The sequence below is a fragment of the Pelophylax lessonae genome, assembly GCF_965119305.1.
Source record: "Pelophylax lessonae genome assembly, chromosome: 5".
NCBI classification, from domain to species: domain Eukaryota; kingdom Metazoa; phylum Chordata; class Amphibia; order Anura; family Ranidae; genus Pelophylax; species Pelophylax lessonae.
The window spans coordinates 232601250-232626618 of record NC_138772.1 but is presented as its reverse complement, the minus strand read 5'-3'; the positions used below and the strand labels follow the sequence as shown (position 1 = coordinate 232626618).

Sequence of the window (25369 nt, the reverse complement as noted above, 5' to 3'; positions counted from 1 at the left end):
TCCCCATTATGTACAGGGGCTGTTGACACTTGTAATGTACCCACCTTGTACAGGGGCTGTTAACACTTGTAGTGCCTCCACCATGTACATGGGTCACTAACACTAGTAGTGCCCCCACCATGTACATGGGTCACTAACACTAGTAGTGCCCCCACCATGTACATGGGTCACTAACACTAGTAGTGCCCCCACCATGTACATGGGTCACTAACCCTAGTAGTGCCCCCACTATGTACAGGGGCTGCTGACACTTGTAGTGCCCCCACCATGTACGGGGACCGCTAACACTTGTAGTGTCCCCACCATGTACTGGGGCACTTGTATTGTCCCCATTATGTACAGGGGCCGTTGACACTTTTAATGTCCCCACCTTGTACAGGGGCTGTTAACACTTGTAGTGCCCCCACCATGGACATGGGTCACTAACACTAGTAGTGCCCCCACCATGTACATGGGTCACTAGCACTAGTAGTGCCCCCACCATGTACAGGGGCCGCTGACACTTGTAGTGCCCCCACCATGTACAGGGATCATTGACACTTGTAGTGCCTCTGCCTGTTCTTGTATTTTATCCCAGCTTGGGCAGTTCTCGCCTCAGTAAACGGACCTTCACAAATCACACCAGCGATAGCATACCCCTCCACTGACACTGCCAGTCTATACACATGCTACCTCCACAGACCATTACACATTGGGACTTTTAGGTGCCTCCCTCTACAAGTTTCACAGACCGTGCCACTGCCTCACCTGCTCATTAGGCTTCCTGTTTCGATATATCTCTCTGCAGACATGTGGCCCCTCTGCCTGCTTCCTGTTTGTCACTGAAGCCGTCTCTTCTTCTGTCTGCACCTCCTACTATGCTGGTGCCGGCCCTGCTTTAAGGCAAGTCTGTGGCCGGCCCAGTCAGCCCCTGCCAGGTGGCTGTGGCTGCGCCCTAGGCGCTGCCTAGTTTGCGTAGTGGTAGTGCCGGCCCTGTGCCTATCCCTCTGTTGCACTGCTTTTGGATGTCTCAATGTACACTGACTGACCAGAAATGTTCTCTGCTCAGAGCAGAGGGGTGAACTTAGTGATCAGTAGTGTTTGATCGCTCGCTTCTCACTGCAGAGCTGGCATAGGACAGATGCAGCATCGGATTGGTGCTGTATCCACCTAGGTAAGTGTAAATGTTTTTATTTTTTTTTTTTTTAATTCCTGAACTCCTTTTAATTCCTTTTAACTTATTATTCTACACCACTACAGCCTAAAGCTTTCTTGAGTGTAATGCCCAATTACTTAGACAGTTTCTGCAAATGGGAAAGTGATATTTGAATCCAGGCGTTTTCAAAGAAAACTCTATTAGGAAGGAAATTCCATAAATTTCCTAATTTACACCTGGCTGGCACAACTGTAACGTGAATTTTTTTTTTTTTTTTCATTGTATTCTAAGGATCTGATAAAGGGGACTCAAGCTTGGAAGCCATAAGCCATATTGCACACTGCTGGCTGGTGTCAGCATTTGTGGGGACATGCGTGAATGCTTTAAGTATTTGGCCTGATTCTGCCTAGTTTAACCCAGTTGTGAAACTTTTATAAGCGTTTTAGTATTCTAATCTTGTGAGTACCATTTTAAAGTATTTTTAACAAATAAAGATATATTTCACAAGTACAAAGTCTTTTGTATATTGGTTGCAACAAGCAGTGCTTAACTTCTTCAGATCCGTGCTATAGCCGAAGTACGGCTACAGCGCGGACTCGAATTTCGTCTTTATACGGCCTCCCAGGAACAGGCTCCCCGCGCGCTCCCGCATGCACGCATCGGGGAAAATCTGTGTCGGCCGTGTCCCTTGGACACAGCCAATCACAGATCGTGGTAAGTGGCCAATCACAGCGGCCATTTACCACGTGATCGGCCCATGCAATGAGAGATGATCTCATATGTAAACATATGAGATCATCTCTCATCGCCAGCTCTCCTTCCTCACACAGAGACTGCAGTGTGAGGAAGGAACAGAGCCGATCAGCCGTTCGGGGACACAGACAAATGTAATCAGGGCACTGATCACCAGTGCCCTGATTACAACAGAGGTAAATAAAATGCAATGTGCCCACCATCAGTGCCCACAGTGCCCTCCATCAGTGCCCACAATCAGTGCCCATAGTGCTGCCAGTCAGTGCCCATCAGTGCCTGCTCATCTAGGCACCGATGAGCACTGACTGGCAGCACTATGGGCACTGAGTGTGGGCACTGATGGTGCCGCCCATCAGTGCTCATCAGTGCCGCCCATTAGTGCTCATCAGTGCCACCCCTCAGTGTCCATCAGTGCCGCCTCTCAGTGCCCAGCAGTGCCACCTGTCAGTGCCCAGCAGTGCCGCCTATCAGTGCTCATCAGTGCCGCCTATCAGTGCTCATCAGTGCCACCTCATCAGTGCCCATCAGTGCAGCCTATCAGTGCCGCCTCATCAGCGCACATCAGTGAAGGAGAAAAATGTATTTATTTTCAAAATTTACTGACAGAAAATAAGAAAAACTTTTTTTTTTTTTTTTTAATTTTCTGTCTTTTTTCTTTTTTTTTTGTAAGAAATAAAAAACCCAGAGATGATTAAATACCACAAAAAGAAAGCTCTATTTGTGCGAATTTTTTTTAAAAAATTTCATATGGGTACAGTGTAGCATGACCGCGCAATTGTCATTCAAAGCGTGAGAGCACTGAAAGCTGAAAATTGGCCTGGATAGGAAGGGGGTGAAAGTGCCCGGTAGGCAAGTGGTTAAACAAGGACCTTCATCGCAGGATCAAAAGGTATACTTTAAATGAAAGCTTCAGATTTTAAATATTGAAAACCACTTTTTAATTAATATTTTAAAGCTCATATGAGCAGTGACTGCATTTTACTTATACTTTATTAATTCCAATAGATACTAATACTTCTAGTTGAGAAGTTCTGCTAAGTCATATTATTATATTATAGAATCCTATCTGATCTGTATGTCAGATACAGATCAGATATGATTCTGCAATATACAATTTAAAAATTGTGATTTTGTTAGCAATAACCTACACTTTTCTCCCACTGATCCCCTGTGATCATTTTGGTTAGAAATAGTCCTAGGTTACTCATTTTAATAATGTCTCACTGTTTTGTTCTTGTGTTATGTATGTCATAAATGAGGATTGCCTGTTCTGTCCTTATTTTGTAATTGTTTTGAATAAACATTATATATTTTACCAATTGTGAGTCGCAATGATTCATTCCATGGCGTGCCTTAGAAAGTCCAGTCCTTTTTTGTGCGGAGTTAGCTGGTAGATGTTTCTCCAGTCTATAGCTCCTCACAGCTTTTTTCCTCTCAAATGTTTGGATGATGGCACTTTTTGGGTAGTTCATTTTCTTTTGTTCTTTATTTGAAAATTTTTTTTTATCAAAGTTGTGAACTTAGAATTTCAGTAAGAGCTGCTTCCAACCAATATATTATTTGCTTGAGGTACACGTAATATTTTCAACACGTACATTTTTATTTTTTTCAGGTGTCTACACTCACAGATTTTATGCCAAACCTGAAAAGTTTTTTGTCACACCTTCAAGAGAGAAACTTGGTGCAGAACAGCATCATTGTGGAACAGGTACAGATAAAATGAAAGCTGATTTAAAGAAAATTAAAGGAAAATGACAACACGTTTAGGGCCCTTTTGCACTGTGCATTGCATTATTAAGCAAAAAAGAAATCTGGTTGGCCACACGTTCAGTAAAATCACCTTTTATTTCAGCAAGTGGAGGGGAACAGCATCACCAGCTAACACATGTCACGCTTAGTTATAGGTATTGCATTGATACCTCTGGGTTAGAACCACATGTAATTGTGCCTGAAGACACTGTGTAACAAGGCAGTCCTTTATCTAAATGGGCTGGCAGCACATCTTAAAGGAGTAGGGTCAAAGTTCTTTTGGCCCTACTTCCCCTGTCGGTCACAAGAGTGCACTTTGTTCTTCACTCCTGTGACCCATTTTTAGCTGACAGCACTGAAAACCTGCTGTTGGCTGCCATCACAGAACAGGTTCAGGCTCTGGAGATATTCCGACTGGACAGGCAAGTGGCTTAGGCTCTCAGTGAGCTGCTGAGCGCTTGAGCCATCCTCTCCCACTTCCTGCACAGCCCGGCACGCCAGTGAGCGCTGGAGGGACAGAGTAGAGAGCCAGTGAGTATAATTTGTATTTTGTTTTTATTTCTGAGCTTCTCAAAAGGATGTTGGTAAACCATTAAAATCGCACCACACTGGCGATCATGTGTTGCTGTAATTCACATTACCATAGTGCATAAGTGTGAATGGTCCCTGTAGTTATTATCTGTAGTAAGATAACAATAGAGTTGCACTGATTGAAAATTTTGGTGCCAAAACCAAAAATGCAGGATGCACTTGGCTGACAATTGAAAATGACAGCTTTTAAAATATATATATATTTTTTTATATATAATTGTATTGTATTTGACTTTTTAATTATTATTATGAATTTAAGTTAAAACTGAGTTCCACCCAAAAGTGGAACTTCTGCTCTTTTGCTCCCTTTTGGCACCTTTCAGAGGGGAACGGGTACCTGTTTTTGACAGATACCCTTCCCCCCTTCCGGGACACGGGGCCGCGGCCGTCCAGCCCGGAAGTTCGGCCCCCTCCTCCTTCCCCCGCCGCCGAGCCAATAGAAATGCGCAGCGCGCTTCGCGCATGCGCAGTAGGGACCCGGCCGTGAAGCCGGGACAGGATTCCAGGACAGGTAAGTGTCCTAATAAAAGTCAGCAGCTACAGTATGTGTAGCTGGTGACTTTTTATTTTTGGAGGGGAAGGCGGAACTCCACTTTAATATGAATTTATTGTTGACGTTTATCGGCCCCTTTAGCGTAAGAAAAACTTAAGAAAAATGCATTCCAATAAATTCTATCAAACACTGGTGAAATTCTTCACACTGGTTTGTTGCACTTCTGTTGTGGTGATAAAAATCTTGCTTGCTGCATTTTTGGTCATTTAAACAAACCACAACAAAAACGCAACTCCCTGTTGAAATGCATTGAAAACTAAGCAAGAACACACCAATAATGTACCCATGTTACGTTTTTGATGCGCTTTTTGAATCACATGACCTATGAAAAACACACCATAAACAAAGTAAAATCGAGGTAAAGTTGCACCATTTTTGGCCGCCTAAATTTTGGTGCATTTCTAGTAACCAATCAAGGTTTCTACAAATGAAAATGAAAGATATCACCTGTTTCATTGCTATTAGCAGCAACTCTAAATATAATGCTTACTCGCTTACAAAACCAAAAAGTTGTGGATAATAACTATGTTCTAACAAACCTATTACACTTGAGAAATAAAACCCATATTTACAGGTTGCTTGAAGAGATGAACTGTGATGGGGGGTAATGCAGGTTGCCAATAGGGATGCAATCAATAGTAGTTTAAGGGTGAGGTAGGTAGGGAGGGATTTGGGTGGTGAATCGGGTTCAGAGGACAGTTCTTTGGTTGATGAGAAGGAGTAGCCAGGTAGCATATTACAAGAATGAGGAGGACAAAGTAATGTAATAAGTGAGGTGGCTGTGAAGCGTTGTGATGAGTCTGGGGAGGGGTGTAGAAGAATGTAGTATGAGTGGGTGGTTAGGTTGCTGGATAGGGATGCACTGTAATGGGGAATGAGGTTGCTGGAAGGAATGCACTATGATAGGGAGTGAAGTGACCATGAACCTATACACTGTGGTACCAGTGCCATAATAGGAACACATCCCTCCTGAGCTCTAGCACCTACTAGAGGCCCACTTGAAAAATGGAGATATGGCCCTATTGCGACTTAAAAATAAAATGCACATTTATAAAGCATGGGGAGGTGCTTTGCAAATTTGTTGAGCACTTTGTTTCCTTCATTCTCCTCATTGCAGTCTGCATTTGATAAATGTATCAGAGTTGCCAGTCACAGTGTGTAGTATACACTGTGGTGTCTGGCAGATATTGGTATCTATAAATAGGCTCTTAAAGCCTAAATTCAGCTAAAATCACAAACCGAAAAATCATCTCAAGGGACATAACTTTCAGTCAGTCAGTGCTGATTCCCCTTATGTTAGGGAAAATCTTTCCCTGTCCTGTGTCTTCTGACCCCCTACCATAATCTTCCAGTGCATCAGGGTTTAATACAACTGATGAGCTGTCATAGGCTCTCATCAACAATTTCTATGGTGTGTGCTTAATTTTTCACAAGATTGTGTGTGAGTATGTACACTACTGTGTAAACCTTTTAGGCAGGTAGGAAAAAATTCTGTAAGTTAGAAATGCTTATTAGTTTATTTTTATCAATTAACAAAATAGAAAAAAATGAACAGAAGAGAAATCCAAATCAAATCAATATTTGGTTTGACTACCCTTTGCTTTAAAACAGTAGCAATTCTTCTAGGTACACTTGCGCACAGTTTTTGAAGGAACTCTGCAGGTAGGTTGTTCCAAACATCTTTGAGAACCAACCACAGATCTTCTGGGAATGTAGGCGGCCTCAAATATTTCTCTCTCTCTCTTCATGCAATCCTAGACACACTCAATAATGTTGAGGTCAGGGCTCTGAAACCTTCACTTCCAGGGCTCCATGTTCTTCTTTACGCTAAAGGTAACTTAATGAGATTGGTTGCATGTTTGGGTTTGTTGTCCTGCTGAAGAATACATTTGGGGCCAATCACATGTCTTCCTGATGGCATGGCATGATGGATAAGTATCTACCTGTATTTCCTAGCAATGAGGACACCATTAATCCTGATCACATCTGCAACTCTTGATTGCAGAAATGCAGCCCCAAACTTGCAAGGAACCTCCACCATGCTTCACTGTTGCCTGCAGATACCTATTATTGTACTACTGTACTTGTGAACAAACTGCCTCCCGCTTCAGCCAAATATTTCACATTTTAACTCCTCAGTCTAGAGCACCTGCTGTCATTTTTCTGCACCCCAGTTCATATGTTTATGTGCATAGTTAAAGTGATTGAAAAGTTATACTTCTTCTGTGCAGTTGGTTTTAAACAGAGTGGCCCGGATCCTCCTCTTCTCGGGTCTTTCTTCTGTGCTCCTGGCCCCTCCCTTCTGTTGAGTTCCCCCACAGCAAGCAGCTTGCTATGGGGGCACCTTACCCGAGTCACAGCTCCCTGTGTCCATATATACCTGGTCCAACCCCCTCTTTCCTGATTGGCTGACTGAATTTAATTGACAGCGGCGGGAGCCATTCGTGTCATGCTGCTCTCTCCAATGGAGAGGGGAGTCCCAGGCAGCTGAGACACTCCTACAACATTGCTTGGTATATATGGGGCTCAGGTAAGTGTTAAGGAGGCTGAGGGGGGATTCTGCACGCAAAAGTTTTTTTTTTTTTATCTTAATGCATAGAATGCATTTAAGATAAAAAAAAAAAACTTCTGCCTTTACAATCCTTTTAAGTCACTTAGTCTTGTTTCTACGTTGGAGATATGGCTTTTTGGCTACAGTTCTTCCATGAAGACCACTTCTGGCCAGACTTCTCCAAACAGTAGATGGGTGTACATGGGTACCACTGGTTTCCTCCAGTTCTGTGCTAATGGCACTGCTGGACACTGCTTCCAATGTCGAAGGGAAGTAAGCATGATGTGTCTTTCATCTGCTGCATTAAGTTTCCTTAGCCAACCACTGCATTAACTGTCCTTAATGTTGCCCATTTCTTTGCATTTTTTTCAAAAAAATCTTAAAAACCCAGTCTGCTTTGAAATCTTTGCCTGGGTGAGACCCTACTAATGCAGTATGACTGCCTTGGGTCTTGTTACTGTCATGTCTTACCATTGTGTATAACCTGATACATGAAACTGTCTTCCACAGCCTAGTACACCTATTAGCAGAGTTTGGCTGTTCCTCACCCAGTTTTAAACTTCCTACACAGCTGTTTCTGTTTCATTTAATGACTGTGTTTCAACCTACATATGAAATCATCAGTATCAGACCTAAGTTACACCTGCTTGGTATAATTGGTTAATCATACACCTGACTCTAATCCTACAAAATCTGTTACTTTGTGCAAGTGTGTAAGTATTGATGTTGGTTTGACGCCAAAGGGGAGTCACACCAAATATTGATTTGATATAAATTTTTCTTCGGTTTGTTCACTTCGCATTTTGGAAATCGATAAAAATAAACAATTATAATATACAGTATATTTTACAAAGCATACTTACTTTACGGCATTTCTTTACACCTGCCTAAAACTTTTGCACAGTACTGTATCTTTATATATTAGGGAAAAAGATACTTTGAATTTAAATAGTCTTGCAGAATCTGAAGCTTAGAATTTGTTATATTGTTTAAATTTCTTAATTTTACAGTTAGGAGTTGTCTTTTGACAACTCAAACCTGTTTGGTTCCTGTTGGGAATCTGCTACAGTGTTAATTCTTGTTTTACAGTTTTAATGGCTATAACACACCTTCCTCGACACTCTCTCACAGCTTCAATAAACTGCCAGGAGTAAAGGGAGGTAGCCCTGTTTAGGTCTGTGTAACACTACAAAGGGCTGAAGACCATTTCTGACCCCCATTATGACACAGCAACATTGCCATTTAGGAGGAAAGGGAGCAAGTCACTCTTCCTCCTGCTTAGAAATACCAGGTTTTTCTCTTCACTACTGGGGGCCAAACAAAGCAATAAAAGAGGTTAGGTGCAGGTATGTGCTGCTGGTAAGGACCGCATGTAGGTGAACCTGGTGCTAGGTAAAGTACAGGTTCATATTATGATATTTTTTGCATGCTTTTGAACCTTAATACCAAAACAATTTCTAGTAAGTTTTTTTGTTTTTAAAACCATTATTGAGTGAAAATGTCTCAATGTACTAAATTGAGGCTTCGAAATGCAAATGTGTATTGAATGTTTTAAATATGAGAATTACATACTTTAGAGCCAGTTCGTTCTTAATGAAAAATATTGCCAAAAGTGGGATGTGGGGGCTTAGGTGCTATGGTGGTGAGAGAAGAGGGCTGCAGGTGTGGAGTGTGCTGAAAGAAAGGGGGCCCAGGAACAGTGTGTGGTTAAAGGGAAAGAAGAGCCAGTGGGTGGTGAGAAAAGGGAGGTACGGTGGTAGGACTAGGAGGGAAGCAAGAGCAGTGGAGAAGAGACGCTTGAGGGGGGATATGATATCAATGTACAAATACTGTACTGGCGACCCGAGCATAAGGAACAAACTATTTAGAGTAAGGGAATACAATAAGACACGTGGCCACTCACTAAAACTAGAGGAAAGGCAGTTTAACCTTAAAGTGCGTAAGGGGTTCTTCACTGTAAGAGCGGTAAGGATGTGGAATTCTCTTCCGCAAGCAGTCGTATCAGCGGGGAGCATTGATAGTTTCAAAAAACTATTGGATGGACACCTTAAAGACCACAACATACAGGGGTATACAATGTACGGTTAAAAGCAAACACACACACATAGGTTGAACTGGATGGACTTGTGTCTTTTTTCAGCCTCACTAACTATGTAAGTGGGTCATGAGAGAAGGAAGGTGCAGGGGCAGTGGGTGGTAAGAGAAGCAAGGGTGAAGACATGGTGGGTGCTGAAGGGAAGGGGGGTTAAATGTGGTGGGTATTGAAGGTAGGGGTTCCCATGTGTAGTTGGTGATGGGGGAATAGGGGTCTTCAGACCCAGTTGGTGGTGCTTGAAGGGGGTCTTCAGGCATGTTGTTTGGTAAGGGAGGGAGGTCTGCAAATGTGATGGGTGGTGAAAAAAGGGGGGCCAAAGGCATAATTGGTGGTAAAAGAAGCGCAGACATAGGCAGTGTTTAAGAGTAAAGGGGCAGTGGCTGTTTAACCACTTTAATACAGGGCACTTCCCTCCCTTCCCGCCCAGGCCAATTTTCCCCTTTTAGCGCTGTTGCATTTTGAATGACAATTGCGCGGTCATGCAACACTGTACTTACACCAAATTTATATCATTTTCCCCCCACAAATAGAGCTTTATTTTGGTGGTATTTGATCACCTGTGTGATTTTTACTTTTTGCTAAACAAATAAAAAAAGACAGAAAAGTTTGAAAAAAAAAAAAAAGTTTTTTTGTTTATGTTATACAATTTTGTAAATAAATAAGTTTTTTCCTGCACTGATGAGCACTGATGAGACTGCACTGACAGGCACTGATGAGGAGGCAATGATGGGGTGGCACGATGGGGTGGCACTGATGGGGTGGCACTGATGGGGTGGCACTGATAGGCGGCACTGATAGGCGGCACTGATAGGCGGCACTGATAGGCGACACTGATAGGCACTGATATGTGGCACTGATAGGTAGCACTGATATGCAGCATTGGTGGGCACTGATAGGCGACACTGCTGGGCACTGATAGGCGGCATTGATGGGCACTGATAGGCGGCACTGACGGGCACTGATAGGTGGCACTGACGGGCACTAATGGGCACTGATAGGCAGCACTGGTGGGCACTGATGGGCGGCACTGATGGGCACTGACGGGCGGCACTGATGGGCACTGATAGGCGGCACTGGTGGGCAATAATGGGCACTGGTGGGCGACACTAAAGGATGGCAATGATGGGCACTTGTGGGCAGCACTGATAGGGAGGACACTAGTGGGCATCACTGACGGGGAGGGCAATGGGGGGCTCCCTGAGCCCTGATCGCCATCCCTGGTGGCCATAGTGGGCATCCCTGGGGTCATAGTGGGCATCCCTGGGGTCATAGTGGGCATCCCTGGTGGATCTAGTGGCATCCCCCCCCCGAGGGTCTGCACTGGTAATCAATGATCTGATTACCAGTGCCGACCCCCCCCCTGTCAGGGGAGCCGCCGATCGGCGCTCCTTTACTCGTGCCTGTCAGGCACGAACTAAGGAAAGCCGATCAACGGCTGTTCCTGTTTTACTATGTGACCAGCCGTGATTGGACACGGCTGATCACATGGTAAAGAGCCTCCGTCAGAGGCTCTTTACCGAGATCGGAGATGCAGGGTGTCAGACTGACACCTCGCATCACCGATCGCCGCTCTGCGCGCCCCCGGGGGGCGCCCAGAGCTGTGTTATCCTGCCGCCGTCATATGACGTCCGGTCAGGATAACTCAACCACATTCCCGCCTTCAATTTGTAATAGGGCGGGCGGGAAGTGGTTAAACAGCTTAATGCTGTTAGCTATGGTTCACTTTAGGACAGAGATTTCATCTAAAGAATGTAATCCTACTCCCAACAAAATACATGCAGGGTCATGACAGGACTGCGACTACGGGGGTTTAAATATTATGTGTTAGTGGTTCATTCCAGGGTATGCATACATTGATCAGGTAAGACCGCTCTGCACTTAATGTAATCCTACAACCACTACACCAGAGTACTGCCTGTCGTAAAAAGACTGCTTGAATTTGGAGTATCCACTTAATCAGAGAATAGGAATATGTTGCAGGTGAAAACTTCACGCCTAATATATACTGTGGGTACGGAAAGTATTCAGACCCCCTTAAATTTTTCACTCTTTGTTATATTGCAGCCATTTGCTAAAATCATTTAAGTTCATTCTTCTTCCTCATGAATGTACACACAGCTCCCCATAGTGACGGAAAAACACAGAATTGTTGACATTGTTGCAGATTTATTAAAAAAGAAAAACTGAAATATCACATGGTCCTAAGTATTCAGACCCTTTGCTGTGACACTCATATATTTAACTCAGGTGCTTTCCATTTCTTCTGATCATCCTTGAGATGGTTCTACACCTTCATTTGAGTCCAGCTGTGTTTGATTATACTGACTGGACTTGATTAGGAAAGCCACACACCTGTCTATATAAGACCTTCCAGATCACAATGCATGTCAGAGCAAATGAGAATCATGAGGTCAAAGGAACTGCCTGAAGAGCTCAGAGACAGAATTGTGGCAAGGCACAGATCTGGCCAAGGTTACAAAAAGATTTCTGCTGCACTTAAGGTTCCTAAGAGCACAATGGCCTTCATAATCCTCAAATGGAAGACATTTGGGACGACCAGAACCCTTCCTAGAGCTGGCCGTCCGGCCAAACTGAGCTATTGGGGGAGAAGAACCTTGGTGAGAGAGGTAAAGAAGAACCCAAAGATCACTGTGGCTGAGCTCCAGAGATGCAGTCAGGAGATGGGAGAAAGTTGTAGAAAGTCAGCCATCGCTGCAGCCCTCCACCAGTCGGGGCTTTATGGCAGAGTGGCCCGACGGAAGCCTCTCCTCAGTGTAAGACACATGAAAGCCCGCATGGAGTTTGCTAAAAAACACCTGAAGGACTCCAAGATGGTGAGAAATAAGATTCTCTGGTCTGATGAGACCAAAATAGAACTTTTTGGCCTTAATTCTAAGCGGTATGTGTGGAGAAAACCAGGCACTGCTCATCACCTGTCCAATACAGTCCCAACAGTGAAGCATGGTGGTGGCAGCATCATGCTGTGGGGGTGTTTTTCAGCTGCAGGGACAGGACGACTGGTTGCAATCGAGGGAAAGATGAATGCGGCCAAGTACAGGGATATCCTGGACAAAAACCTTCTCCAGAGTGCTCTGGACCTCAGACTGGGCCGAAGGTTTACCTTCCAACAAGACAATGACCCTAAGCACACAGCTAAAATAACGAAGGAGTGGCTTCACAACAACTCCGTGACTGTTCTTGAATGGCCCAGCCAGAGCCCTGACTTAAACCCAATTGAGCATCTCTGGAGAGACCTAAAAATGGCTGTCCACCAACGTTTACCATCCAACCTGACAGAACTGGAGAGGATCTGCAAGGAGGAATGGCAGAGGATCCCCAAATCCAGGTGTGAAAGACTTGTTGCATCTTTCCCAAAAAGACTCCTGGCTGTATTAGATCAAAAGGGGGCTTCTACTAAATACTGAGCAAAGGATCTGAATACTTAGGACCATGTGATATTTCAGTTTTTCTTTTTTAATAAATCTGCAACAATGTCAACAATTCTGTGTTTTTCTGTCAGTATGGGGTGCTATGTGTACATTCATGAGGAAGAAGAATGAACCTAAATGATTTTAGCAAATGGCTGCAATATAACAAAGAGTGAAAAATTTAAGGGGGTCTGAATACTTTCCGTACCCACTGTACAGTAGATAACCAAGTTTTCTCAAAAGCCTGCCATTACTTATGGCCCACTTACATTTGTGCATTGTATAAAAGCTTTCCTATTCTTAAAAGTGATTCTGACCTGTACAGAGAGGTCTATAGAAATATTTTCAACAGTACACATGGTTATTTTTATTTTTTATTCAAAATTCTGTTTGCTACTGTTTTTTCCACGAGTGTATGGCTTGTCATATAAATAGTACTGTATATAAGATGATTAGTAGATTTTTTTAATGAACGTCATTGCAAACAAAAAGCAGAAAATACCATTTGTTTCAAAAAAGACCTACAGAAAAATACAACATAATGTGCCTCATACCACATTTAAAAGACCACACACAAAAGTCCTTAAAGTAGTTATGAAGGCAAAAAGGTTTTTTGCCTTAATGCATTCTCAGCATTAAGGTAAAAATACTTTTTTCGATCTGTTTATTTCTCCTTACCCGCCCCAAACAATTACCAGACACTCAATCCAATGCTTTGCCCCCCAGAAGCCCCACTCTCCTCTCTTCTTCCTTTCACAGATGAAAACAATCAGTCAAATACTGTGATGAGGGATTTGGGGGGGGACAGAGCTGGGTCACGCAACATGTGTGCGTCAAGAAACATACACAGCCTGTGCGATCTGACAGACGAGCCTCCATTGAAAGCGACTTCCTATTTCTACTGAGAAAAGGAGGACCCAGGAGCGCTGGCGAAGGACCTTAGTAGGTTCGGGGCTGCTCTGTACAATACCATTGCACACAGCAGGTACGTTTACCATGTTTATTATTTTAATTGAAAAAAAATATAACCTTTCAAATCACCTCAATTAGGAGCTGACATCTGAATGAGCCATTAAAGCCTATGTCCAGCCAAAATCAAAAACCAAAAAATATGCACAAGGGTCATAACTTAGTTAGTAGGATGTGTCTGTTGTGCTGATGCCTCCGCATGTGATCTGCAGATGTACAGTCCTTGGTGTATGGGCAACCAGGCAGGATCATGCAGCTTCTGTGAAAGAATCAGCCACTTTCTGGGAGCACTGCTTCAATTGCTTTTTTTTTTTTTGCCTTGAAATACATATGCCTAAGGTTTTGAAATTTAATATTAAGTTTTTATATTTCAGAACCTTTTTCTGAATGAGAGCTCAAGCAAATTACAAACGTTTTTACAGGAAATGATATGTAACCATATCTTGAGAATACAAAAACAGTAAGTTTTAATTTTTAATATTTACACTGTGTACAAAGTATTTACATAATTTACTGTGCTTTCCATTGATATCACAGCTTTCACGACAATGCTGGACTATTCGCCCCAATTGGTGCGACACTTAGCTTGCTAGGTTACTACACCATAAAAAAACAGCCTCTTTTATCTCTAAGAATAAAACCACAACAGACACATCAGTTCATGAAACTAAATGAATTCAGATCTTTTTACTAACACTTATACCATGTACATAAATCCATTGGAGATGCAAAATTACGACACTCTATTCTAATAGAATATCTATCCCAAGCAAATCTCCCCAAACCCCCCCCCCCTCCTCAAAATTTTGAAAGACAAAATTTCCCTAAAGGAATTACAAATCGCCCTAAAATCCATGGCCTCGGTTAAGGCACTGGGACCGGATAGCCTCATTGTAGCTTACTACCTCGCCTTTCAAGACAAGTTACTCCCTTTTTTAGCTGCCTACACTAACACGCTTTCATCTGGAGGTACATTGAGATCAGAAACACTACATGCACATATCACAGTCTTTCCCCAAACCAGGGAAAGACCCTAGTTTATGTGGAAGTTTCAGGCCAATCTCACTCTTAACTCTTAAATATTGATACGAAATTATATGCGAAAGTGTTATCACAAGACTCTTACCATTGATCCCCCATTGATCCCCCACTGGATTTCCAATGACCATACGGGATTTATACCTGGCAGGGAGGCCAGGGATAATGCTGCCTGCACAATCTCACTTATCTCATATGTTTGAAGATCTTCCCAGCCCACCCTTCTTCTATCCACCGATGCTGAAAAAGCATTCCACAGGGTGGACTAATGGCTACTCTCTCCCATTTGGGCATCGGTCCTAATATGCTGAACATGATTGCTGCACTATATAACTCTTCTTCGGCGCAAATCCAGGTCAATGGTACCTTGAGTGACACTTTCACGCTACACAATGGAACTAGATAGGGCTGTCCCCTTTCTCCTCTCCTTTTTGCCCTTTCCTTTAAACCTTTTCTTGACACTATTCGTCAAAACACTAAGATCCATGTAATTCGGATCGTTAACTTAAATATGCAGCATATGCAGATTACATATTCTATATTCAACAACCCAGTGACAATCTCATGGCTGCCTTTGACCGTTTGGTAAAATTTCAACTTTAAAATTAATTTATCCAAATCTGAAATCCTTAACATCTCAATGTCTCGATCTGAAGTCAAGCGACTAGACCCCTTTTTCCCGGCAACCCTATACCTTAAAGTATTTAGGGATACATTTGACATCAGACCCTACCAAACTGTTTCACACTAATTACATTCCCCTTTTAAATTCTATCAGACATGATCTCCATAAATGGAATCATTTAGTTACCTCCTGGATGGGTAGGATAAACATAATTAAAATGAACATCTTACCCAGAGTGCTTTTCCTTTTCCAAATGATACCTTATAATAGACCCCCTGGATTCTTTAAGATATTGACATCTCTTTCGTTTTCAAATATGCATGGCATCGTACGGATCCTCGTATCTCTCTTTCCATACTTAACAGATTAAAATCAGACAGAGGATTAGCCCTCCCGATTTCAAAGAATATTTTCATGCAATTGTATTGAATAGAATCTCTGATTGGAAACATCACTTGAATACTAAACTATGGGTCCATTTAGAACATAGCTTGAGTAGTTCGGAGTTATCCCAAATCTGGGTACCCAGAAAGTTTAGATGTCTCTCAACCTATACTTCCCCATTGGCGATATCTACTCTAGCACTATGGGACACCATGCATAGAATTTATGGCTGGTCATACAACTCACCCCTAATGCCACTATTAGGTCATTCTCTATTCCCTCCTGAACAGCAGGACCCCAAGTTTCGCAGCTGGCTTCCATACTCAACTACTCTTCTCCATCATGTGACAACGGAACATGGACTGGCAACCCTTAGCACAGTTGTTTATTCTTCCTCCTCCTCCTCCTCCATGGACCATTGGAGATAAGCCCAACTGAAACAATTTATTATAAATATACCCCCATCCCTTACGGTCATTGGCTGACCTTACTCCAGTGCAAATAATTCTAAATGCCTCTCAACCTCCTCAGAAAACCATATCTTTATTTTACAAAGCACTGAAGGAGTTAGACCCTGTCACTCTCCAAGGACTTTCAATATTACTTATCGAATACTCAGAAATCTATATACTTCAGCTATCTCACACTTCTTCTATCTCCTCAAAAATCGCAGAGATCAACTATAACCGGTAACAAGATGGCATCATACACCTGTGAAACTACATCAGATGTTTCTGTAAACATCCAACCTGTGCTGGAGAGGTTGTGGAGAAGTGGCCACCCATGCTCCCATCTGGTGGCCCGTTTTCGCTCATTTGCCCTTTCTGGGCCTCAATCTTAAAATATATTGAGATTATTCAGGGTTCTCCCCTCAATAATGATCCATGGGTCATTTTGTTTCATTGCTCAGAGGAACCAGCAGGCCGATACCGGCGATCCATTACCCCTCCCCTCCTAAACGTTGCAAAATATCTTATTCATCGTTACTGGAAGCAGCCTACAATTCCTATTGTTCAACAACGGTTGCAGGTTGTAGATCATAGATACCATATGGAAGATATCACATTTGAATACAGAGATTTTATTTTGCATAAGATATGGGCCTGCTGGTTAACATTCACTTACTCATCCACCTATGCTGAAATAATGTATCAAGCATAATAACACACCTACTTACATAAACCTTATATATTGTTTTGTGTATCAGGAGCAGGATCCATTTCTCTATGTCCCTTCTCCTTTTTCCCCCTCTTTTCTCAATTTCCTTGCTATTCCTTTTATCTCCCGAACTTCTACACTTATTCTGGATAATATGTGGTATTCATACTAACTGGATTATATCTAACCACCAACCTAGATATGTTCTGAAAATTGTGAATAGCCTGTCTCTTGTAATCCGCATATGTTCGGCGGATATTCTGTGTTCTATTGTTTTTCGCATACTGTGAATTTTGAATTTTCTTTCAATAAACACTTATTGAACAAAAATAAATGTTTATTCTTTCATCATGGTACTGCTCTCTATTCTTGTTATAAATCTGATCAGCTTTGTGGTTAGCACTCCGAGCTAGCAGCACTCAGGACATGGGTTCAAATTCCAACCACCAGGGTCCCCCAACCCCCCTGAATCAGGCCACATGCCCTCAACTGGGGAGGGGGAGTGCTTTTGGGCACGGAGTCACCAAAAAATAATAGAAGAATATAGTGATAAATAGATTAAGAATACCCGTGCTATGGAGTGTGTTCGTAACACAAATACATGCAAGTAGATAAATGAATTTATATAGAACGGTGGTTATGCTGCCTCCAACCTACCACTAGGGTAAGAAGTAAATGGGGTTAAAAATGTTGGTATATGGCGCTACCACCGTTCATAAACCAATTTGTGCAAAAACAGCTATTCAATGTAAAATTGTAACCTTTATGAAAAAGTGCACTGTGCTGGAAAAAATTGGCCAATAAGCCAACTTGTGCTGAAATGAGAAAGAAAGTGTGCACTGTGCTGCAGGATATTGTTGTATTTACTTGCTGAACAACAATTCCAGAGGTAAACGGATGACTGGTGAATAAAGTGCACTGTGCTATGAATTCATAACGATATTGTGCCAGCTTTCTAAAATCAATATAAAGTGTAAAAAAAACAGCTGGTATTACTTATATAAGGTGCCAAAGTGCTGAGCTAGTGCAAAAAAAAATAAATGAATGAAACTGTGCTGTAAAATAAATGTATATTTATTGTGATGTACCCAAATTTGGGGGTGAAAACCGGTGAAATCATAGCCATTAGAGTGATTAGATATCAATCTGTGCGTGGATAGCACCCACTGGGCACGTGCTGGGAGTGCAAGTGCTAGTACCCGGGGTAAAAGCACTTACCAGACTGACTCCCCTGTTCCAAGTAGGGCTCGGTTGGTAATAGTCCCACTGATTCACTCTGCCTCTTAGTTGTGTGCTGTGTGCTTTAAGCTGCTTGTGAGGCTCGGCTATTAACAATCTCTCAGTTGTGCTCCTGCTAAAGAGTCAAAAAAGACAAAAGGACTTCCATTGCGTAGTAAAACTGTATAATGGGGAGATGTAATATCCGATAACGTCGCAGTGACGAAACGCGTAGAGCGGCAACAGAACGTCATTCGTCACTTCCGGTTAGGTGGTTTCGGACCGTGGAACGTGGAAGCGCCGGACGGCTGAACACCTGAGGAGCTGATTGTGAACTTCCCAACAGTGAGTTGATATTACATCTCCTCATTATACAATTTTACTACGCCATGGAAGTCCTTTTGTCTTTTTTGACTCTTTAGCGGGAGCACAACTTAGAGATTGTTAATAGCCGAGCCTCACAAGCAGCTTAAAGCACACAGCACACAACTAAGAGGCAGAGTGAACCAGTGGGACTATTACCAACCAAGCCCTACTTGGAACAGGGGAGTCAGTCTGGTAAGTGCTTTTACCCCGGGTTCTAGCACTTGCACTCCCAGCACGTGCCCAGTGGGTGCTATCCACGCACAGATTGATATCTAATCACTCTAACGGCTATAATTTCACCGGTTTTCACCCCCAAATTTGGGGACATCACAATAAATATACATTTATTTTACAGCACGGTTTCACTCATTTATTTATTTTTTTTGCACTATCTCAGCACTTTGGCACCTTATATAAGCAATACCAGCTGTTTTTTTTACACTTTACATTGATTTTAGAAAGCTGGCACAATATCGTTATGAATTCATAGCACAGTAGAGCTGCACGATTAATCGTATGAAAATCGCGATCTCGATTCACCCCCCCCTGATGATCTAAACCTGACATATGCTCGATTCTTTGCATAGCTGAGGGAGCAGAGAAAACAGCTGTGGAAAACTCCCAGTAACTATAAACAAAATGATTACATTGTATCTTTCCTCCCTCAAACGCCTATCAGCATTAAGTCTCCCAGTAACTATAAACAAAATGATTACATTGTATCTTTTCCTTCCCTCTGCCAGGGAGAAAGGAAGTTTAACCTCTTAAAGACTAGACCTTTTTCTGACACTTGTTGCTTGCAAGTTAAAATCATTTTTTTTTGCTAGAAAAGTACTTAGAACCCCCAAACATATATTTTTTTAGCAGAGACCCTACGGAATAAAATGGCGATTGTTGTAATATTTTATGTCACACTGTATTTGCGCAGCAGTCTTTCAAACGCAAATAATAAACTTTAATGAATAAAAAAAAAAACGTAACAGTAAAGTTATTCCAATTTTTTTTGTTACACAGAGAATCATGAGAGAATCGTGATCTTTATTCAAAGCTAAAAAATCGTGATTCTCATTTTTGCCAGAATCGTGCAGCTCTATAGCACAGTGCACTTTATTCACCAGTCATCCGTTTACGTCTGGAATTGTTGTTCAGCAAGTAGATACAACAATATCCTGCAGCACAATGCACACTTTTTCTCATTTCAGCACAAGTTGGCTTATTGGCCAATTTTTTCCAGCACAGTGCACTTTTTCATAAAGGTTACAATTTTACATTGAATAGTAGTTTTTGCACAAATTGGTTTGTGCACAGTGGTAGCGCCATATACCAACATTTTTAACCCCAATATAAGAATATAATCTAAGCATTTATTGAACCTTTACAGTTACATCTCTAAAAAAAAATGATATGTAATAATGTTTAATTTGTATTTTGAGAGTTTTGATTTCTTTTTATATATTTGAATTTTTGAATAATGGTACTAATGTATATTCCAAGAATAGTGTACTCAGCACAGTGGCTTTGTGGTCTGCATTCTCAGCTAGCAACAGTCAGGTCATGGGTTCAAATTCCATCCATGTTACCACCTCCCTAAAGTTTCAAGGGTGCTTAGGTGCTCAAAATGTTTGCCATAGTATGCTATTTAGCAATGATATAGATTGTGTGGAACTAGGAGATGGCATCATCCACGAAACACATTTTCCAAAAAATGTGGGTGTACAGCGCCTTGAAAAAGTATTCATACCCCTTGCAGTTTTCCACATTTTGTCATGTTACAACCAAAAATGTAAATGGATTTTATTGGGATTTTATGTGATAGACCAAAACAAAGTGGCACATAAATGTGAAGTGGAAGGGAAATGACAAATGATTTTCAAAATGTTTTTACAAATATGTGAAAAGTGTGGGTTGCTTTTGTATTCAGCCCCCATTAGTCAATACTTTGTAGAAACACCTTTCGCTGCAAGTCTTTGCACATGTAGAGAGTCAAATTTTTACCCACTCTTCTTTGCAAAATAGCTTAAGCTCTGTCAGATTGGATGGAGAGCATCTGTAAACAGCAATTTTCAAGTCCTGCCACAGATTCTCAATTGGATTTAGATCTGGACTTTTACTGGGCCATTCTAACACATACATATGCTTTGACCTAAACCATTCCATTGTAGCTCTGGCTGTATGGTTAGGGTCGTTGTACTGCTGGAAGGTTAACCTCTGCACCAGTTTCAAGTCTTTTGCAGACTCTTAACAGGTTTTCTTGTAAGATTGCCCTGTTTTTGGCTCCTTTCATCTCTGACCAGAAAAGCATCCCCTCAACCGCACTGTAAATTTATCACGCTGGTGGCAATTATACGTTTGCCTACACACACACATCCATTCGCCATTGAAAGTTTAGGGAGGTGATAGCATGGTTGGGATTTGAACCCATGACCTGACTGTTAGCTAGATCAGCAGACCACTAAGCCACTGTGCGGAGTACATGTCTTTTATACACATAAGGAGTTGTCGTTGGGAGTACCTTCTTAAATTGATAGGACTTATTGGTGTACCACATGAGCACATACTGTAGCCAGTCAGTAGTGGCCAGAATTATTGCTGGTTGGTAGGGGATGAAATACTTCTTTCTCTTACGTCCTCCGACAGTCGCCGCCTCTCCATATTCGTCACTATGGGGTAATTGACCTTTGCTCCGTAGGAGTAGCTAGGCAACAGAATATGTCAATATTAAAGCTTTTAGCATATCCCACCCCCAGGGGGTGGTCCCCTCAGTCAATACCCTCCTGCTTCCTGTATCCATACCTCAGTTTCATTGTCTAGCTTTCAGGAGTTAGCAGGCTGTTTCTGTGCTGGGGCTTTTTGTCTCAGCCTTTATCTTCTTTTTGATTTTGAGTGTTTTTTTCTCTATCTTTACTTGGCTGTTTGTTTCTTCAGCTTTAGTTAGTTCTTCTGATGAAGAGGATCGTGCGGGCTGGGTCTCGGGCTGGCCCCCCTGGTCGCAGGTTGTGGGTCAATGGCTTCCCAGCCTGCCATCGAGCGTTCAGTCAGGTTTTTTTCCTGGCATGTGTGAACGACCCATCCCTGTTCGCTGCAGGGATGCTGCGGTGAGGTGGCTACCTCACTGGACGCCATGCGGTTTTGCACCGCAGTTCTGCTGCGTCCTGGCTGCGACTCTCCCTGTCCTCTGTGCAGCGGCTTGATCGCTTGGGCGGGCTCCCCACGCCATTCAGAAGGTAAGTGTATCTGTGTGGGGGCTTGTCTGTTTGGTGGGTGTCAGTCTGGGACTGTGTAACCCTGCTTCTGTACACACTATTGGGCTCCCTGTCTGTTTTTTTGCTGCCTTCTGTGGGCTGCAAGGAGGGGGGACATCCTGCACTGTTTCTGTGTTTCAGACGGTGTGCTTTTTTTGCTGTGTGACAGGCTGTATGCTGCGGGGCATGATGTGACCATGTTGGTGCATACATGCGGCGGCCGCTGCTGCGGTCCGCCATTATTTTATTATACTGCAGGCGAGTGATGGCGATTACTATATGCGGGGAGCGGCGTTTTTGGCGCCAAGCGCCGCCATTTTGGCGGCGATCGCTCCGGCCTCATGTCAGCACTGCATGATCTCTGCCTTTACTTCCTCCCCCGGCGGCCATTTTTTTGTAGCCTTCCATAGGCTTTATAGGAGCGGCTGTTATTGCATCACTTCCTTTTCCCTGGGCACACCGATCGATGCAGCAGTGATCTCCTCCAGGTTTTACCTTCTCTTATTCCTGTATTCATTGCCTGAAGTTTGTACTTTTCCCTGTGGGGGTCGGCGTGTGCTGTGTGTGTGTGTGCGGTGGGCTGCGCTCGCCGTGCTTTTAAAGGGGCAGTTACCCTTTTTTCTCCTGCAAACTTTTGGGGGCCTGGATTCTCAGGAAAGCAAATTTCCTCCCACTTTAATGGGAGGCCAAGGGGCTGCTGCTGTTCCCCCTGAGGGGGGCGATTTGGCTACCATTGTGGCTAACCTGGCTGCTCAGGTACAGATGCTTGTGGCTGCTCAATCCACACAACGGCCCAGAGTTTCAATCTCCTCTGATTCAGAGGGCGATGGTGATGGGGCTGCTATGGCTGGGGTCCCCTTATCGGGGTCCCGTTCGTCCCTGGACTTTGCAGGGTCGGAAGGGGAGGCAGAGGTTGAAGGGGTTGATGATTCCCCCCCTGGCTTGTCTGAAGAGCTTGCAATCATGGATGAATTGGTTGCTTCTATCAAACAAACGCTGCATTTGCAGGATGAACCGTGTCCTCCTGCCGTCCTGGCTTCTTATGGGACGCAGCGGAGACGCAAAACATCGCAGGTTTTCCCTTGTACTGAGGATTTTCAGCGCGCTGTTAGTGAACAATGGCGCAATCTAAAAAAGCCTTTTGCTGTGCCAAGTAGGTTCAAGCTGCGTTATCCTTTCACGCCCGCCACTGATGAACGCTGGTGTGTGCCGCCTCCGGTGGATCACGCGGTGGCGGTTTTGAATAAATCCACTGCGATTCCGGCAGAGGATACCCCGGTGTTCCGGGACCCCACGGACAGGAGACTGGAGTCTCTTGCCCGCCATACTTACTCGGTTACCGGTTCCATGTTAAAACTATTTTTGCTTCCCTTATGGCAGCTCAGGCTGTCGCGGATTGGACGCAGGTGCTCAGGCGCGTCCTGGTGGCTGATTCTGCCCCGCCGACAACGTTGGCTATGGTGGATCAAATTCATCAGGGTGTCATGTATTTGTGTGATGCGGAATTAGATGTAATTCCTTTGGCTGCACATGTGTACAGCGTGGCGGTGTTGACACGCCGCTTGATTTGGCTGAAATTCGCAAAACTTTATCTAATCTGCCTTATACGGGATCTCGCCTTTTTGGCGACTCCCTGGATACGCTGATTAAGGGGATCTCTGGGGGTAAGAGCGCGCTCTTGCCCCAGTCTCACAAGGCTAAGGGTGCTCAAGGTAAGAAGCATGCTTCGTTTAGGCCCTCTCAGGGGTCCTTTCGTGCCTTTCGGTCGCACTATAAGGGCAAGCCCTTCAAAGGTCAAGGCTCCCAAAAGAAGCCGTGGACAGGTAAGCAGAATTCCGGCCAGTCCGGGTCCGCTGCCCATAACAACGCGGCCTGAAGGGACGCCCTCACTCAGTTCTGGGGTGGGGGGACGTTTGCTCGGTTTTCTTCAACCCTGGCTGGCCCGCGTTCGGGACAGGTGGGTTCAGGAGATCGTTCGGTCCGGGTACAAGATCGAGTTCCTATCTCGGCCGGCGAGCAGGTTTTTTCCCTCAAATCTTCAACTGTCTCCGGAGCGTTTGCGGGATCTGCACCTGGCGGTGCGGGACCTGCGGGCTCAGGGAGTGGTGGTTCCGGTGCCTCATCGGGACAGATTTCGGGGGTTTTATTCAAATCTGTTCACTGTGCCCAGGAAGGAGGGCAAGGTACGTCCAATTCTGGACTTAAAAGCTCTGAACCGCTTTGTGCGGGTTCGCAAGTTCCGCATGGAATCCCTGCGCTCGGTGGTGGCTGCTCTAGTTCCGGGAGAATTCATGGCATCCATGGACTTGAAGGATGCGTACCTTCACATCCCCATTTTCGGGGGTCATCAGAGGTACCTTCGATTCGCCATTGCGGAGGATCATTACCAATTCGTGGCGTTACCATTCGGTCTCGCTTCGGCTCCGCGGGTGTTCACCAAGGTGCTTGCACCGGTTCTGGCCTTATTGAGAGCCCAGGGTATCTCAATCCTGGGGTATCTGGACGACATTCTGGTTCGGTCTGCAACTAGTCAGGGTCTGGTGAGGGACCTGTCCGTCACGATGCAGACTCTGCAGGAGTTTGGTTGGACGATACACGTCCCAAAATCGACCCTGTGCCCGTCGGTTCATCTTCCCTACCTGGGAATGATCCTGGACTTTGATCAGGCGAAGGTCTTCCTACCGGAAGACAAGCTCAGGACACTTCAGGACGAAGTCAGGTCCCTTCGGGACGTTCCGTGCTCATCCCTCCGGACGGGCATGAGGTGTCTAGGTTTGATGGTCTCGGCCTTCGAGGCGATTCCCTTTGCCCAGTTTCACACGAGGGGTCTCCAGGCGGAGATCCTGTCCAGGTGGGACGGGCGACCACAGTCTCTGGATCTTCAGATCTCGTTGAGTCCTCGCACCAGAAGGGATCTTCTGTGGTGGCTGCAGTCCCCGGCGGTGTCGGGGGGGCAAGTCTTTTCGTCCGCTTTCGTGGACGGTGATCACCACGGATGCCAGCCTGTCGGGCTGGGGTGGTGTTCTGGGCGTTCTGTCCGCCCAGGGTACTTGGTCGGAGGGGGAGTCCTCCCTTCCGATCAACATTCTGGAATTGCGGGCGATAAATCTCTGCCTTCGACGTTGGACGGACAAGCTTCAGGGCCGTCCGGTTCGGGTGCAGACGGACAATGCCACAGCGGTGGCCTACATCAACCACCAAGGGGGCACCAGGAGTGCCCGAGCGGCTCGGGAGGTGGCCGATATTCTGTCCTCGGCCGAGACGCACGTTCCGGCGATCACGGCGGTTCACATTCCGGGGGGGGGAGAACTGGCAAGCGGATTATCTGAGTCGCCAGTCTCTGGACCAGGGGGAATGGTCGCTCCACCCGGATGTCTTCCAGATGTTGTGCGTGAAGTGGGGTCTTCCAGATGTGGACCTGTTCGCGTCTCGTCTGAACAACAAGGTGGGAAGATTCGTGGCAAGGACGCGCGATCCTCGGGCAGACGCGTCAGACGCGTTAGTGGCTCCGTGG

General features: G+C 44.4%; 1 protein-coding gene across 1 annotated transcript in view; it reads left to right on the top strand.

The window, feature by feature from the left end:
• The window catches only part of TERT (telomerase reverse transcriptase), a 413108-nt gene that overhangs the window by 181931 nt on the left and 205808 nt on the right, over positions 1-25369 (top strand). Inside the window, exons 7-8 of the mRNA XM_082259713.1 lie at positions 3501-3596; positions 14199-14284. Of these exons, the coding sequence (XP_082115839.1) occupies positions 3501-3596; positions 14199-14284 (182 nt within the window). The remainder of the gene's footprint in view (positions 1-3500; positions 3597-14198; positions 14285-25369) is intronic.